Raw genomic sequence first — 12917 nt, 5'->3', positions numbered from 1 at the left:
ATCGACAGTGGCCGCAACTCGCCGCCCGCTCAAAAATCAGCCCCATTGTGTCACATCTTGTGCGTTGGACAGAGAACAATTACTGCCATTGCCAGTGAAACTTGGCGATTCAGTACCAGTACTCGAGCTTGGCTCAGTCAATGGGGTCTGTCTCAGTGCCCAGACCTGAATTCTTCTGCATGATAATCAATGTTTGTCGTGTTGATCATTGCTGCTGGGAGAAGTCACAGAGGCCCGAAAGACGCTCGTAAGGTGAAGCCATCGCTATTGGTGTTCAAAAATGACTGATATTCTCCAGAGGAAAGTTTAAACAATGATCTGTGACAGAAGGGTACATTTGTACGAAGATCCCATCAATGGCAGCTTGGTTTTGTGAGACTCAGGGAGAAATTCAGAGTAGCAATGCATGCAAGCAATCCTGCAAGATGAACAGCTCCGTCCATGTGGAAGCAAGATGCCTCTTCGGAACCATACTCCATTGGGGGAAAAACACAACAGAAGTGAGTAATATCATAACTATTTCTAAACAGTAATTGAGCTTTCTATAATTCTGTCTTTGTCTTCAGGAACGATTCACATGAACTGGTAACATTTTACACCCTTCGCATCAACCTTATGCTCCAATTGCGCATATTGCTTTGGGTAGCATCAACGTTCAATTTGAGGGTCTGATACACGAATGCAGGTTTTCTTAAAAACGCGGAGATGCCAATGGTCGAACCAACGATGACAGTGATTCACAGTCGCATCCCTAAAGCATCTTACAACCAAAATCTGGTTGCAACTTCACTTGGGCAACCGGGATGGTTGATCCGCAGTCCACAGCCGCATACAATTCTGCCAACTCGCATTTTAATTTGATTTCTTTTTGAATAATGCCTATTTAAATGTTTGGTTTTAATTATAAAATTCCCTTTTAATAAAAGAGAATTACATTACATCTATTAAAATATTTAATATCTTTAGAAATGATTATTTATCAATTAAAAAATAAATTAGAAATTTTATATAAAAATGTAATATATGTCATTAAGCAACAAGCATTAAATAACACTCATGCTACAAGCACAACCCAAATTACTATATGACTCATGACTTTTAATTGGCTGATGTAGACTCCTTTTTCCTTGTCCTAGCATAGATCTTGAACCTCCTCTCCTTCTTCCTTGTCCCATAGCAGATTCTACTCCTCTCCTCTTTTGGGGTGTACTTATAGCCTAAGCATTGAGTTAAATGTCAAAAATCAACAAACAATACACTAACTAAAAACAAGTATAATTTTTAACCACATGAAATAAAACAAAATGTAATCACAAAAAACAACACAAAATGTTTAAAATATCATATATATTTTTAATTAAGTCAAAATACTATATAAATAGATAAATTATATATATATATATATATATATATATATATATATATATATTTGGTGGTCAAATAAAGACTTAGTAGGAAATAACCCTAAAACAAATCTACAAAGGAAAATGAGAAAAAATATATAATTCAAAGAATAATTGATGGTTTTTGTGAATGCAAATTCAATTTCACCAAACATACAAAATATGTCTTCATAGATCCTAAAATATATGAATACAAAATAGAAAGCCAAAGTATAGTTATTACTTGTTGAAGTAGATACAAAATTGGTATCAATGACTATAAAAATAATTTTTTAAAAAGAAAGCACCTTCATTAGTTAATTGATGTATATTATATAAAATTTTAATTAAAGATAATATTATAATAATATGAAATTAATTTTAAATTAAACATTTTGATTTTATGTGTACTTGATTACATATACATTTTTTTTTTTTTTTTTTTTTTTTTGTCGTGGCTTATGTGCCAAAAATAATATAGGTACTCTAATATTACAAATTGTAATCATAGATTGTAGGTCATAAAATATACAAATTTGTTAAAAAAATTGAAGTTTAAAAAAATGTTATTGCTGATTTATTTTCTTTCTTTTTTTTTGTCTTCATCAATAATAGTTCAAATATAAGTTGTGTTTAGAACATGTCATGTGATAATAATTAAAAATCAAGAAATTAAACGAGCATTGTGTACTATAAAATTTTATTAAAATATTTAAAATTTATATATATATATATATATATATATATATATATATATAATTTAATTTTTGGTCAATAGGATAATTTTAGAAATACTTATAGATATCTTTAAACTTAATTTAATAAAATTTTAGATTACATTGTAGACTGATCCATTCTTATTAACAAGTTTGATCATGTTAAAAAAAAATTGAATGATTTTTATAAATTATAAAAATACATATATAATTTTATGAATGTTGTACTTGTCATAAAGCTAAAAAGTGTTTAATATTTATGTATTTGAAATAGTTAGTAATTTTTTTAACAATATATGATTTTTTAAAAAACAATCACAATTATAATAGAAGAATTAATATCTTTTATGTATTATATAATTAGAACAAATTATTATTACTATTGTTATTTTTAGGTTGTAGCTAATAATTTTATACATTTACAAGTATGAGAGATAATATTTTAGCATTACATGTGATATTTATAAATATTTATATCATACAATTTATTAATTTTATATTTTACATTTATATATAGATAATTGTTTAAAAAATAATATAAAAGCATAAAATTTTAAAAATATATGTAAAAAATATGTGAAACAAATAATCTATATTTGAATAATCATACAATATTTAATAAACGACATGAGATTCACATACAGATAAGAGTAGCATATAAGATTAAAAGTAGTTAATGCACATGAATACAAAGGTTTTAATTATTAATAAGAATACAATACTATTATATACAATCTGGATAATTGTACTTCTACCTAACTAAAGTTAAATCTAAATATGTGATCTAGAGTACATTCCATTATAACTTTTTTTAATATATTGATATAGCCAGAATATATATATATATATATATATATATATATGTATTTATATTTGTAAATATTTAAACTATGATATCCATTTCTATCTCCTAGTAATATAATTTATTGCAATAAATTATGTTTCTATCTACCAAAAATATTGAAAATTATCATTCTTATACCCTAATATGTAAATAAATAAACAAATGTTTCAACAGATTAGAATCAAATATAGATACAACATAGAATGCATATCAAATAATGGTCATTTTATTCTTGTCTAATATGATGTTAATGCCATTTTTTCAAGATTTAACAATTACAAAATACTTTAGCTGATGTGGGTTCCAACTTAGGCATAGTAAAATTGTTTTAAAACTTATTTTATTATGTCGTACTTGTAAAGATAATGCTAATTAATTTTATTATATCTACATAATATGAAATCAAAATTTAACAACTTAAAAGACTATAATGAAAATAACAAAAATGATAAAATATTAATTACACTACAAAAAGTTAACAAAATGATTAAAGAATAAAATGATAAAATAATCAAATCAAATTTAAATATCTATTACACCTTTATTATGGCTTTTAAATTAACAAAGTTCAAAATTGCATACACAAGCCTATGTGATATATTGCTTTCTTAGGTCAACTGTAAAACCACATAAAATTTTCTTAGATATGTGATATATGTATGTATAAATATATGTAGAAAATTTTATTGTGTTTAAAATTTTACATTTAGCCTTAGCCAAATATGATTCAAGGGAACATTCTTTTTCTAATATACACACAACTAAAACATCTTTATCATAATTATAAAATCTTAAGCTGCAATTGAATATTAATTTTTTATTAAAATCAACCTTAAATATGTTCATAAAAGATAAAATTGCAATTCTTTTTTTGTTTTATATCTGCCTTCTTTAGTAACACATGAAAGTGTCATCTAACAGAAATGTCGTCGAGTATCACATGTGTGGGTGTATTTTCTTTACAGTTTTCATGTTTCTTTCTTATGCAAATCAACCTAGTCACGTGTTTATTTTTATTCTTATTTTTTATATATTGGAAACCTCGTGCGCTACAAGTAACATCAAGCTCAACGCCAATTGTGACTGAGTGTACATCTTTGGCATGCCATTACTTCCGCGCTTGCAAAGTTCATGAAAAATCAGACACCCAGTAATTGAAAAAAAAAAAAAAAAAAAAAAAAACAGAAAAAACTGTGATGAATTTGACACTAGTAAATGCCTTCGACAACATGACTATTTGAAGCAGCATTCAAAAATTGTTCAAGGAGTACCTCAAAGTACCCAAACTCTGTACTTCGTAGCACCAACGCCCGACATGATCATACGGGGCTCAGTTCAGACTTTAATCTTTGAATTGATAGCTGTTCCATTCAACGCAATGCTTCGTTACTGCCGAGAATTCCAATCTGTAGGATGAAGTAAGTATTCGGGCTTCGACGAAAAATCCATCAACAACGTGAGTGACTAGAAGAATTGGATAAAATATTAAAATAAGATGTGGATGGGCAGCACATGATATTCTAGACAAGCCATCACTTGTCTGCAGGTTTACTTCGGTGTACGATCGTTGTGGTGGAAGAAGAGCTGGGAGAACTTAAGAAGAAAAGTGGAGGAATGTGGAGGTAGTGACTGCCCATCAGCCGTATTCAAGATTGCGGCTGCCCAGAATTTCAGCTTGAGAGCCCCTCTTGTTTGTTTTCCAACTAAACTAATGCAGATACGAAGGGCGGTATTTTGTGTGATAGCAAAAACATTGCCATTTACATCTACGAATGTGCAGGGGATTCCCTTGAAACGATTTCAAGTGCCATTTCATTCCCAGTTCTGTGAGATTTGTCTGAATGTTGGTCACAAAATTTCAGTCGCTTCATTCAAACATGAGCTCAATGAGGAATCCGCCCAGACAGCTCGAGTGGAGGGAGCACTTGGTGACAGGTTGGAGACAGTCTTCATAACACCAAAATTGGGAGCCTAAAAAGAATTTATTCATAAACTCGTGATAGTTCCTCTTCCATACTAATTGCTAAGACATGCTCGTAGTGAGAAAGTAAATATGGTCGACAAACACAAAGAGGGGAGCGTCGTGAGTGTTGGAACCAATCAGTGCTACATACGGAAACACGAAAGAATGGTTGAAAAGAGCCTGTCTGATTGTTGCTCTCCATGTAGACGTGGATAATGATACAGCAATAACCAAGAAAAGCCCTTGTCCTGTCAACCAACAGACAGACGTTAGGAGCTGCAAGGGCAGATTAATGTGGATTAACGTCAACACAAGAAATTCTCAATCATTTAATGAGAAACTCGTGCAAGAGTCAAATGTAGCAGACAAACCTGAGGTAGAAATAGACGACAAACCTGAGGTTTCTAAACTGAAATGGGAACTGGAGTGTCCACAAGATTGTGTTTCTTAATCGCTTCAACTAGCTCTCCTTCGATCCCAGAATCTTTCTGCACAGAAATTTAAATAATCTCTTACTGGTTAACTCATGCAAAAATAGAAACGCCATGCCTTGTCGAATGACGCGGAAACGAAGCTACTCCAACGTCTCACCCAGCCCTGAAGTGGTCTTTATCGTTAATTGCACAAGTGACTCTACATATTGATGACGCTCCCAATACGTGCACTTACAGCAAATAACAAAGCGAGGAAGAGAAAGGAAACATACCATAGACCAAACTAACGGTCTCACCTGCTTGAAGTTTTGAAATAGCGGTTTAATCGTCTCAAACACTTCGTCTGGGTTTTTTGTGGCATCAATCTGGTAGAAAACATTTGAAAGAACCATTAGAATAACGAGAACTGGGTATCTGCTAGAGGGGATCTTCACAAAGGATTCTTAAATTCAGGAAAAGACACCGATATAATTTCTGGCATGCAGCCATTCAAAACATTCAACTACTCCATCCGACGTACAGACTTGAATTTGTGCAGGTCGAAGGCTATAATGTAGTTGCAGTGGGACCTTTACCTTGTGAACTTTGCCGCATTCCTCGTAGTGGCTCACAACAGGTAGACTAGATTCAATAAACACCTTAAATCTCTTGCGGATGGTCTCAATGTTATCATCAACCCGGCCCTAAGAGGTTTGGTGTAAGTAATAAAATAAAATAAAATAAAAAAAGAATTGTTCATACGCTTGTTCCAAGCTACCAACAATACATCTGCAAGCAACGTACCTATCGAATCCAGCAGCTCAAAGATTGTAGAAACAAATACTTGATTGTATCAAGTGGGAAGTCCAAACCTGGTTGCGGCCCAAAAGACGTTTCTCCATCACTTCCTCTGGACATTCGAAGAACAGAATAAACTGCGGCTCGATGCCAGTCTGCAGTTACAATCAATAAGATCTTCGATTCAGATCTCAGACGGACAACGATCATTTTGGTAATCCTCTACAATCTCCGCAAACTTGACCACCACTGTCTAAGAGAATGCGTTCTGGTAGTAACGTGCCATTCGATCATATGGACAGTCTCGGATTCCAACTTAAAGGTATTATTGGGGGCGATAGACTTTTTCAGCAAAGTCAGACGCTTGCAAATTCTATAATAAATCAACTGCGGTGCGTCTGCTTACCACTTCGTCGAAGCACCTCCGGTTATCTAGGTTACGGGGAAACCCGTCTATGAGAAACTTGTCATTATCACTCTCCTTCATGGCCTTTTCAAGCAGCTTTACAGTCACTTCCGCGGGGACAATCTTGCCCTCCTTGATCATGTTTTGAATCATTGTTCTTCAACAAGTAAATTCTAAAGTGAGAACGAAAGCGTCCGCGAGATTCAAACCAGAAAAGCTAAATTTTACTACAAGACAATAAGTTGTACAGATTGACGATGCAAGAACACTGTCGACAAATACAAAGTGGTATAAACAAGATCAAGGGAAAAGGGAAAGAAAACCACATCAGTCTCAAGTGGATGAAATGATATTAGCACATTCGACAAATCCTCTAAAATTCGGGGCTCACCCGTTTTCATTGCCGGAGTTGATTTCAGCTCGCAACAAATCACCCGCACTTAGGTGTTCAAAACCATAAGTATCCACAATCTTGGCACACTGCGTGCCTTTCCCACTGCCTGGTCCACCTGCATTCAGATGTGATAGAGCACCCATTATTCTCTGCGAAGGACAAAGAAAACCAAATACCCAATAATCTGCAACACTCATGTGACATTAGTACAACACACCCACAAAACGAACTCGTTCTGCCGTGAATCACCAAACGACACACACACACACACTCTCTCCATTCGATGAAACGCAAAGAACTAAAAAAGCAAGATGCGGAAAGGTACAAAAAGCTTGAGGCAAACGTACCAAGCACAAAGACGACTTTCAACTCTTTGACAGGGGCCTTCGCAACAGTGGTCCCACTCTCTACTACCTTCTCCACAAGCCCGGCCTCCACCTTGTCACCGAGAGCATGCACCCCGTTGGTCATTTTTTTCCTCCTTGAATCTAAGCCCCGTACACAAATCCAAATCTCAAACAATTAGCAGCCAAAAACCCCAACTCCGAAAATCCTCCCAAATCCTTTTAGAAACCCCTACCAGATTGGATCCACTCTCCACTCTCTCGCCACAATGCAGGAGCAACAAACGGGAAGACGATTCAAAGGAAAAGGAAGAGTACAGAGGACTGAAGCCGACAGGCCCACCTATGCTTACACAGAGCAGGGAGGGGATGGAAATGGGAGATTGAGCGCTGGAAGACGAGGCGCAAAGGTGGACGGATCTAAGCAGCAACGGCCCAAATCAAGCGTGTGCCTTCCAGCAAGGCACAGCAGGTCCAATAGAGAAGTAGAAATTCGCGCAGCTTGTTTTTGAAGGTGGTGGAGCGGGGCTTGAACGTCGCATGATTGACCTCGCTCGATCGATCCCGAGGTGGAAAACTTTTTGGTGTGTGCATGCTTTTTTTTGGGAGGGGGGGGGGTGGGTTTGCGTTGATTTCTTTCCCTTCCGCTCTCATTCGTCCCAGAATTGTTTCAGCCCATCTTTCCCATACTTCGCCTGTGCTCACCGTTCTTTCCCATTCAGGTTCCACAGGTCAGCCGGCGTTTGACAACGGCATCCAACGCCTCCGATGCCAACAGCAAAAACTGAAGCAATTTCTGCCAATTTATTCTTATTTTAAGAAAACAGCCTCCTGAGTTCTGGAGCCCTACTTCCCCACCGGGGCACCTATGACCATATATCCCCAAGGCCGTCTTGGGTCACATGATCCACGGTTATAGGTGTTACAGAAATGTCGGACAGGGGTTCCGGGCAGGGTGAAAAAAGCATTCTGGAAAGAGCCGGGCATGGGGTAGGAGACGGGTACAGGTGTAGCTGCTTCACAAGCATGGGATGGTGGTAGGGTAAGGCTGCTGCTGCTGCTGCGATGTGCTTTCCTTCGGGTTAACGCTGCGACGCGGCTCCGTCATGGCGAAGCTACCTCGATGCGATCAACACCAACACCGAGAGCTCTCAAAGTCTCTTTCCCCTCGCGATTGACTTGAGTTGCCTGTCGCGGCAGCAGCAGCTGCAGTTCTAGTGCGGTATCGCCATCGCCACAGAGACAAAACTCCTGGGATTGTAAGTCCTATCGCGGGACTGGCAGCAGCATCAGCTGTAGTAGTTGTTGTCCTTCTGTGGTGGCGATGGCGAACCTATACGGAAACGTGGGAGGTGGAGCAGGAGGAGGAGGAGCAGCAGCAGGAGGTGGAGGAGGAGGAGGAGGAGGAGGAGGCCGACATGGCAATGCCGGCGTACCTACTTCCAACGCCTGCTTTCTTTTCCACTTGCTCACGTTCTTGATGTGCGCTGCCTTCCCCTGCCTCCGTGCTTGTGTTTTTTTTCCTTTTCCCCCCCGCGAGCGTGAAATACATTGCTGACTCTCCCCGGAATTAGTGCCCGTCCCTCTTCTTGGTTGACAGATAGTAATAGTGTTTGACTTGGATCTGTGTAGCTCAATTGCTGTGATCCACTTCTTCTCCCTCTTTCTGTTCCTACTTGCTGCCTTGCCTGGGGTTGCGTAGGCGCATGGTTTTTTTTTAATATATTTTCGAGCTTCGTGCCAGCTCATATGCGACGCGATTGGTTATATTGTTGTATTGCAATTTACAGGCGAGAGAATAATATGAAGCGCAATCCATATGTGCATTCGAGGTTTTGCAGTAGAGGATCGAGACTGCCAGGATTTTTGAAGTGTATATATATAAATAAAATTTAGAATAAAATAATATAAAGTTCTGGTAGCGCCGCAGCAGCTGTTGCGTAATTCGATTTGTGCAGAAATTTTGGGAGGCAAGTGAAGTTTGTCACTGATCTTTTCATTGCGATTTTCGAGAACTGGTGATAGAGTAGCCGTCTATTGTTCTCAAGGCTATCGAGGGTGACGTGCATTGCTGTAGATGAGTGCGAAATGACCTGCGAATATATACATATTTATATGCGCTCGTTGGGGTCGTGTGCCTTGGGAATATCTCTGCCTTGAGATGTAAATGTCAGGGTACTATTTTCTAGCTACAGAGTTGATTGTAAGTTTATTGTAAGGTGTTCCGAAGGGCTGATCGAGTGAGAAAAGCCACTGCAATTACAATTTGAGACTTTCTGAGGATGTCCATAGCCGTTATGGTTCGTGTTAGACTAAGGAGAAGTTTCCGATGATAGAACTGCGTTCTAAATGTCATCTTTTATAAAATACTCAGGGATCTCACGTGTTCATGTTAGCTTGGTCAGGAATCAGTCCATGGCTCTAGGTCAAGTAAAGTAATCCTCTCTGTGAAGGGATGATGTAATCATTAAATTATCAACGATTAGGGTTCTACATTTTCTCTTAAATATGTAGCATCTTAGCGTGAAATTGAAAGTGTTTTTCAGAGTTCGATTAAATCTTGTGTTGGTTGAAAGGATGAAGCATTGGCAGTACTCGCTTTTGTGAATTGTCAATCACTTTGTCATGTTTGTGACAGAAATTTCTGACTAGGGAGAAATTCTGGACTAGCAGGTCTATGTTCGTCTTCTGTTGGCACTTCGGTAAACAGGCTTCGCAGTTGCCTCAAGCATGGGATTTTGGCTGGTTCTTCAAGGTACGTTGTCTCTTGGATCAAAAGTATTCATTTCACGGCAGTCTTTAGAATCTACGTTGAACATGCGATTTGCTTAGGAAGTATCTTCAGCATGCCAGATGTTTTTGCACAAGCTGGAGCAAATGCGTAAACTCGATCCTTTTTTTTATATTTATATTTTGTTTTGTCTTTTTCGTTTAGATCATGGTAATCTCTTGTAATTCACATTCAGGATGCTTGCTATGGTTTTGGTGTTAAATAATTTGGTGTTATTCACTTGGTCTGTGCAGTTTTTAACGTTCTGCGGCTTCTCGTTTCAGATGATCGCTTTAATGACCTCTCTTCTCTCCCATCTCTTTCCTGAGGTATGCAGGCCATCATCAACATGGAATGATTTCACACGGAATCCTTCGAGAATATTAGCTTCTATTGAAGGATGAGCTATCATGGTCATCCTCATATTTTTAAGATTTGTGTGGGCTGACTTGTATTGATATTTGGGCTGTACTCTGAGAGTGAAGTCTCGAAATCGGGCAGTGGGTTCCAAAGTCAATGTCACTACTCGGATTTGTGCTATCATTGTGAACTGTAAAGTTTTCAGGTCTTTTTTGAAATCCATATTTGCACAAACTTGGTTGGCATCCTTGTACAATATTCACCACGAGTTTTGAATTGCGAAGTAGCGTGAACAGTCAGTCATCTTAGGTATCCGTGATCAAAGATTTTTCTATTTGATAACAGGAGAAGGTGTTGAAGCGATCAGCGAATGATATGTCCTGTGCCAGCTTTGAAATAGTCAATGTTGTCACCCTAGTGTACTGGGCCGTAACCTTCTGGACGTCAGACCCTCTTTTATTGGGATGGGATAAAGCCGCACGGAAAACATTGCAAAAGGGACTGTATGTATCCTACCTTTATATTTCCAGCCGGCTTATTTAGTTCTTTCCTGTTCATGTCCTGGAATGACTCTGAAGTTTTAGTTCAAGCTACATATTATGTGGTACTCTTAGGTCTACCTCTAGAAATTGATAGGTGTTTCGAATGGGAACTTACATTCTTCAAAAATGGCAACTAACGAATTTTTTGCTCAATCGCAGGTCAATAGGATGTCCCTTGTGGTTAACATTGGTCCTCAACATTGGAATTGTTGGCATCTCTTGGGCTGACATTCTCATTACAGAGCGTAATTTCAGGTATTTCTGCGTAGCTCATTGTTTAGCATTTCGCAGCACATTTCCATTCAACAAATAGGAATGCGTCACGCTTCATTTCAGAGCCCACCTGCTTGAGCGCTACCCTGGATATTTTGTGCGCTTTTCTTTTAGTTTTGTAACCAGGCATCAACTGTATGTTAGCATACGATTTGATTTGACATTCATTCTTTGGCGTGTTTTAGTTGCTATCGCAAGTTTGTTGAAAAATCATAAATAATATTGTTGTAGGCTGTGGTAGGGTTGGGCTAGTTGTGTGAGATGCATTAGAGAGTGATATTGATGCTTTTCATGCTCAATTTCTGATGCTGAATTGGGTGGGATGGGTGGTCCAGGAGACTGACTCTTTATATGACACTCGTATTTGGAACCATTTACACGTGTTGGGTGCACGTATGCGAAGCTCGAAACGAGGTGGGCTTTCATCCTTGGAAAGAGTTATGTCGCATTTAAATCCTTTGAAAGAGTTTGCTGGGAGGACTAGGACAGTTGCTCTCACAAATAAATTGCAGGATGTAATTTTGGATCCACTTTTGCTCACGTGCTGTTCCATGAATGTCAATTCTGAGGTACGATAACTTCTTGTTTTGATATTCTAAGCAGTCTGGTGGTTTTGAAACGGAAAATGCTGTTTTGCACAGGAGTACCCACATCCTTTTATAAGGCCATCGAGACAACCTGAGGGCACACTCACAGTTTCTGCTGTAGCTCTTCTATTCGTCTTTCTTTTCCACAAAATTGGTTCCAAGTTGGCAAGTCGTGGTAGTTCTCCACTGGCAAGAAAGATTAAACTGGTTTAAATTCATCTTATTCTCTTAGAAGTGTGATCTATCTAGTATTCTCTTTTGTACCATACCAAAGTATCATTGATGCGTTCAACCTAAAAGCACATGCTTCGAGTTATGTCATAAGACTTAATTCAGGTCCTGAACATATTACGGTGTACAAAGAATGTTCTTATACTTGTATCTTGTTCTTTTTTGTGTTTTTTTGGTCTGCTGGTGAAGCCGTGAGGTATATTGTTTGCATTGCTCTTTATGCAGTAACGGTTGCTCATGATGTGTGCTTCGACCAGAACTCTCGTAGATGTTAATGGTATCAAACTTGAGTAGGATTTAGAGCAGGCTCTTGAGCATATCTGATTCCAACGCAGGGGGTGTTCATGAATAGGGAATTATCTCTCAATTCCATTGATTTATTAATACTAATTTCTCGTCGAGAAAGCCTTTGTGTTACGCAAGTGCCTACATTTCTGGCCTTGCGGCTGTTCATGCCTCCAGAGATGCTGCCATTTATCCGACTTAGGGTTGCGATCAAAAGCTGAGCTTGATGTGCAGAAAAATCTACTCATTCCCAAACTCACTTCGATGCTGGTAGAAACCATGTACTCAGATCAGGTTATATCAATCGGAGAGAGATTCATAGTCCCGAAGTGTTTGGTATTAACGTCTCGAATTTAACCTCTGTTCACCTTTTCGAGACTTTGCCAATGCGGCGTAGTTTACCTGCACATGCCTCCATTCATTGCAGAATTCAAGTTAAGTCCGATTGGCTTACCCTACAGTAGGCTTTTCAAGCGTCGAACCGAAATTCTTAAGTAAATATCTTGGTACTCAATCTCTGCAACAAACTACTCAACACGGTCAGAATTCAAGTGAAGGATTTGAGGAACTGGGGCTGCCATTAACCAGGATACCTAGCCCGCCTTGCGT

General features: G+C 37.9%; 2 protein-coding genes across 9 annotated transcripts; one reads left to right on the top strand and one right to left on the bottom strand.

The window, feature by feature from the left end:
- Window positions 1-4905: 4905 nt before the first annotated feature.
- LOC112286314 (UMP-CMP kinase 3) lies at window positions 4906-7731 on the bottom strand. 7 transcript variants are annotated; one of them, XM_024528065.3, is made up of 9 exons: window positions 7604-7731; window positions 7264-7404; window positions 6914-7031; window positions 6523-6679; window positions 6191-6271; window positions 5915-6022; window positions 5612-5704; window positions 5277-5393; window positions 4906-5153 (listed from the first exon to the last, which is right to left on the bottom strand). In XM_024528065.3, exons 2-8 carry the CDS (start codon window positions 7385-7387, stop codon window positions 5310-5312), a joined length of 765 nt encoding a protein of 254 aa, XP_024383833.1. In that variant the 5' UTR covers window positions 7388-7404; window positions 7604-7731; the 3' UTR covers window positions 4906-5153; window positions 5277-5309. The 7 variants fall into 7 exon arrangements, with proteins under 7 accessions (XP_024383833.1, XP_024383832.1, XP_024383838.1 ...); XM_024528064.3 differs by having other exon boundaries at window positions 5301-5393; XM_024528070.3 differs by having other exon boundaries at window positions 5636-5704.
- A 701-nt stretch (window positions 7732-8432) lies between these two features.
- Window positions 8433-12192, top strand: LOC112286262 (uncharacterized). 2 transcript variants are annotated; one of them, XM_024527989.3, is made up of 7 exons: window positions 8433-8742; window positions 9934-10015; window positions 10285-10359; window positions 10736-10893; window positions 11092-11187; window positions 11541-11619; window positions 11847-12192. In XM_024527989.3, exons 1-7 carry the CDS (start codon window positions 8585-8587, stop codon window positions 12003-12005), a joined length of 807 nt encoding a protein of 268 aa, XP_024383757.1. In that variant the 5' UTR covers window positions 8433-8584; the 3' UTR covers window positions 12006-12192. The 2 variants fall into 2 exon arrangements, with proteins under 2 accessions (XP_024383757.1, XP_073392325.1); XM_073536224.2 differs by lacking the exon at window positions 8433-8742 and adding an exon at window positions 9413-9435.
- Window positions 12193-12917: the final 725 nt, after the last annotated feature.

Source organism: Physcomitrium patens, chromosome 9, assembly GCF_059467195.1.
Source record: "Physcomitrium patens ecotype Gransden chromosome 9, ASM5946719v1, whole genome shotgun sequence".
Classification (NCBI taxonomy): domain Eukaryota; kingdom Viridiplantae; phylum Streptophyta; class Bryopsida; order Funariales; family Funariaceae; genus Physcomitrium; species Physcomitrium patens.
This window is presented reverse-complemented; position numbering and strand designations above follow the sequence as displayed.

Excerpts from the sequence above, each read along its gene's own strand:
- LOC112286314 (XM_024528065.3), bottom strand. The coding sequence starts at position 7,387 with ATGACCAACGGGGTGCATGCTCTCGGTGACAAGGTGGAGGCCGGGCTT. Across the intron at positions 6,272-6,522 it reads GGAGGTGCTTCGACGAAGTG|ACTGGCATCGAGCCGCAGTT; the intron begins GTAAGCAGACGC and ends TTGTAACTGCAG. Across the intron at positions 6,023-6,190 it reads GTCTTTTGGGCCGCAACCAG|GGCCGGGTTGATGATAACAT; the intron begins GTTTGGACTTCC and ends CAAACCTCTTAG.
- LOC112286262 (XM_024527989.3), top strand. The coding sequence starts at position 8,585 with ATGGCGAACCTATACGGAAACGTGGGAGGTGGAGCAGGAGGAGGAGGA. Across the intron at positions 8,743-9,933 it reads CACTTGCTCACGTTCTTGAT|GTCTATGTTCGTCTTCTGTT; the intron begins GTGCGCTGCCTT and ends CTGGACTAGCAG. Across the intron at positions 10,360-10,735 it reads TCTCCCATCTCTTTCCTGAG|GAGAAGGTGTTGAAGCGATC; the intron begins GTATGCAGGCCA and ends ATTTGATAACAG.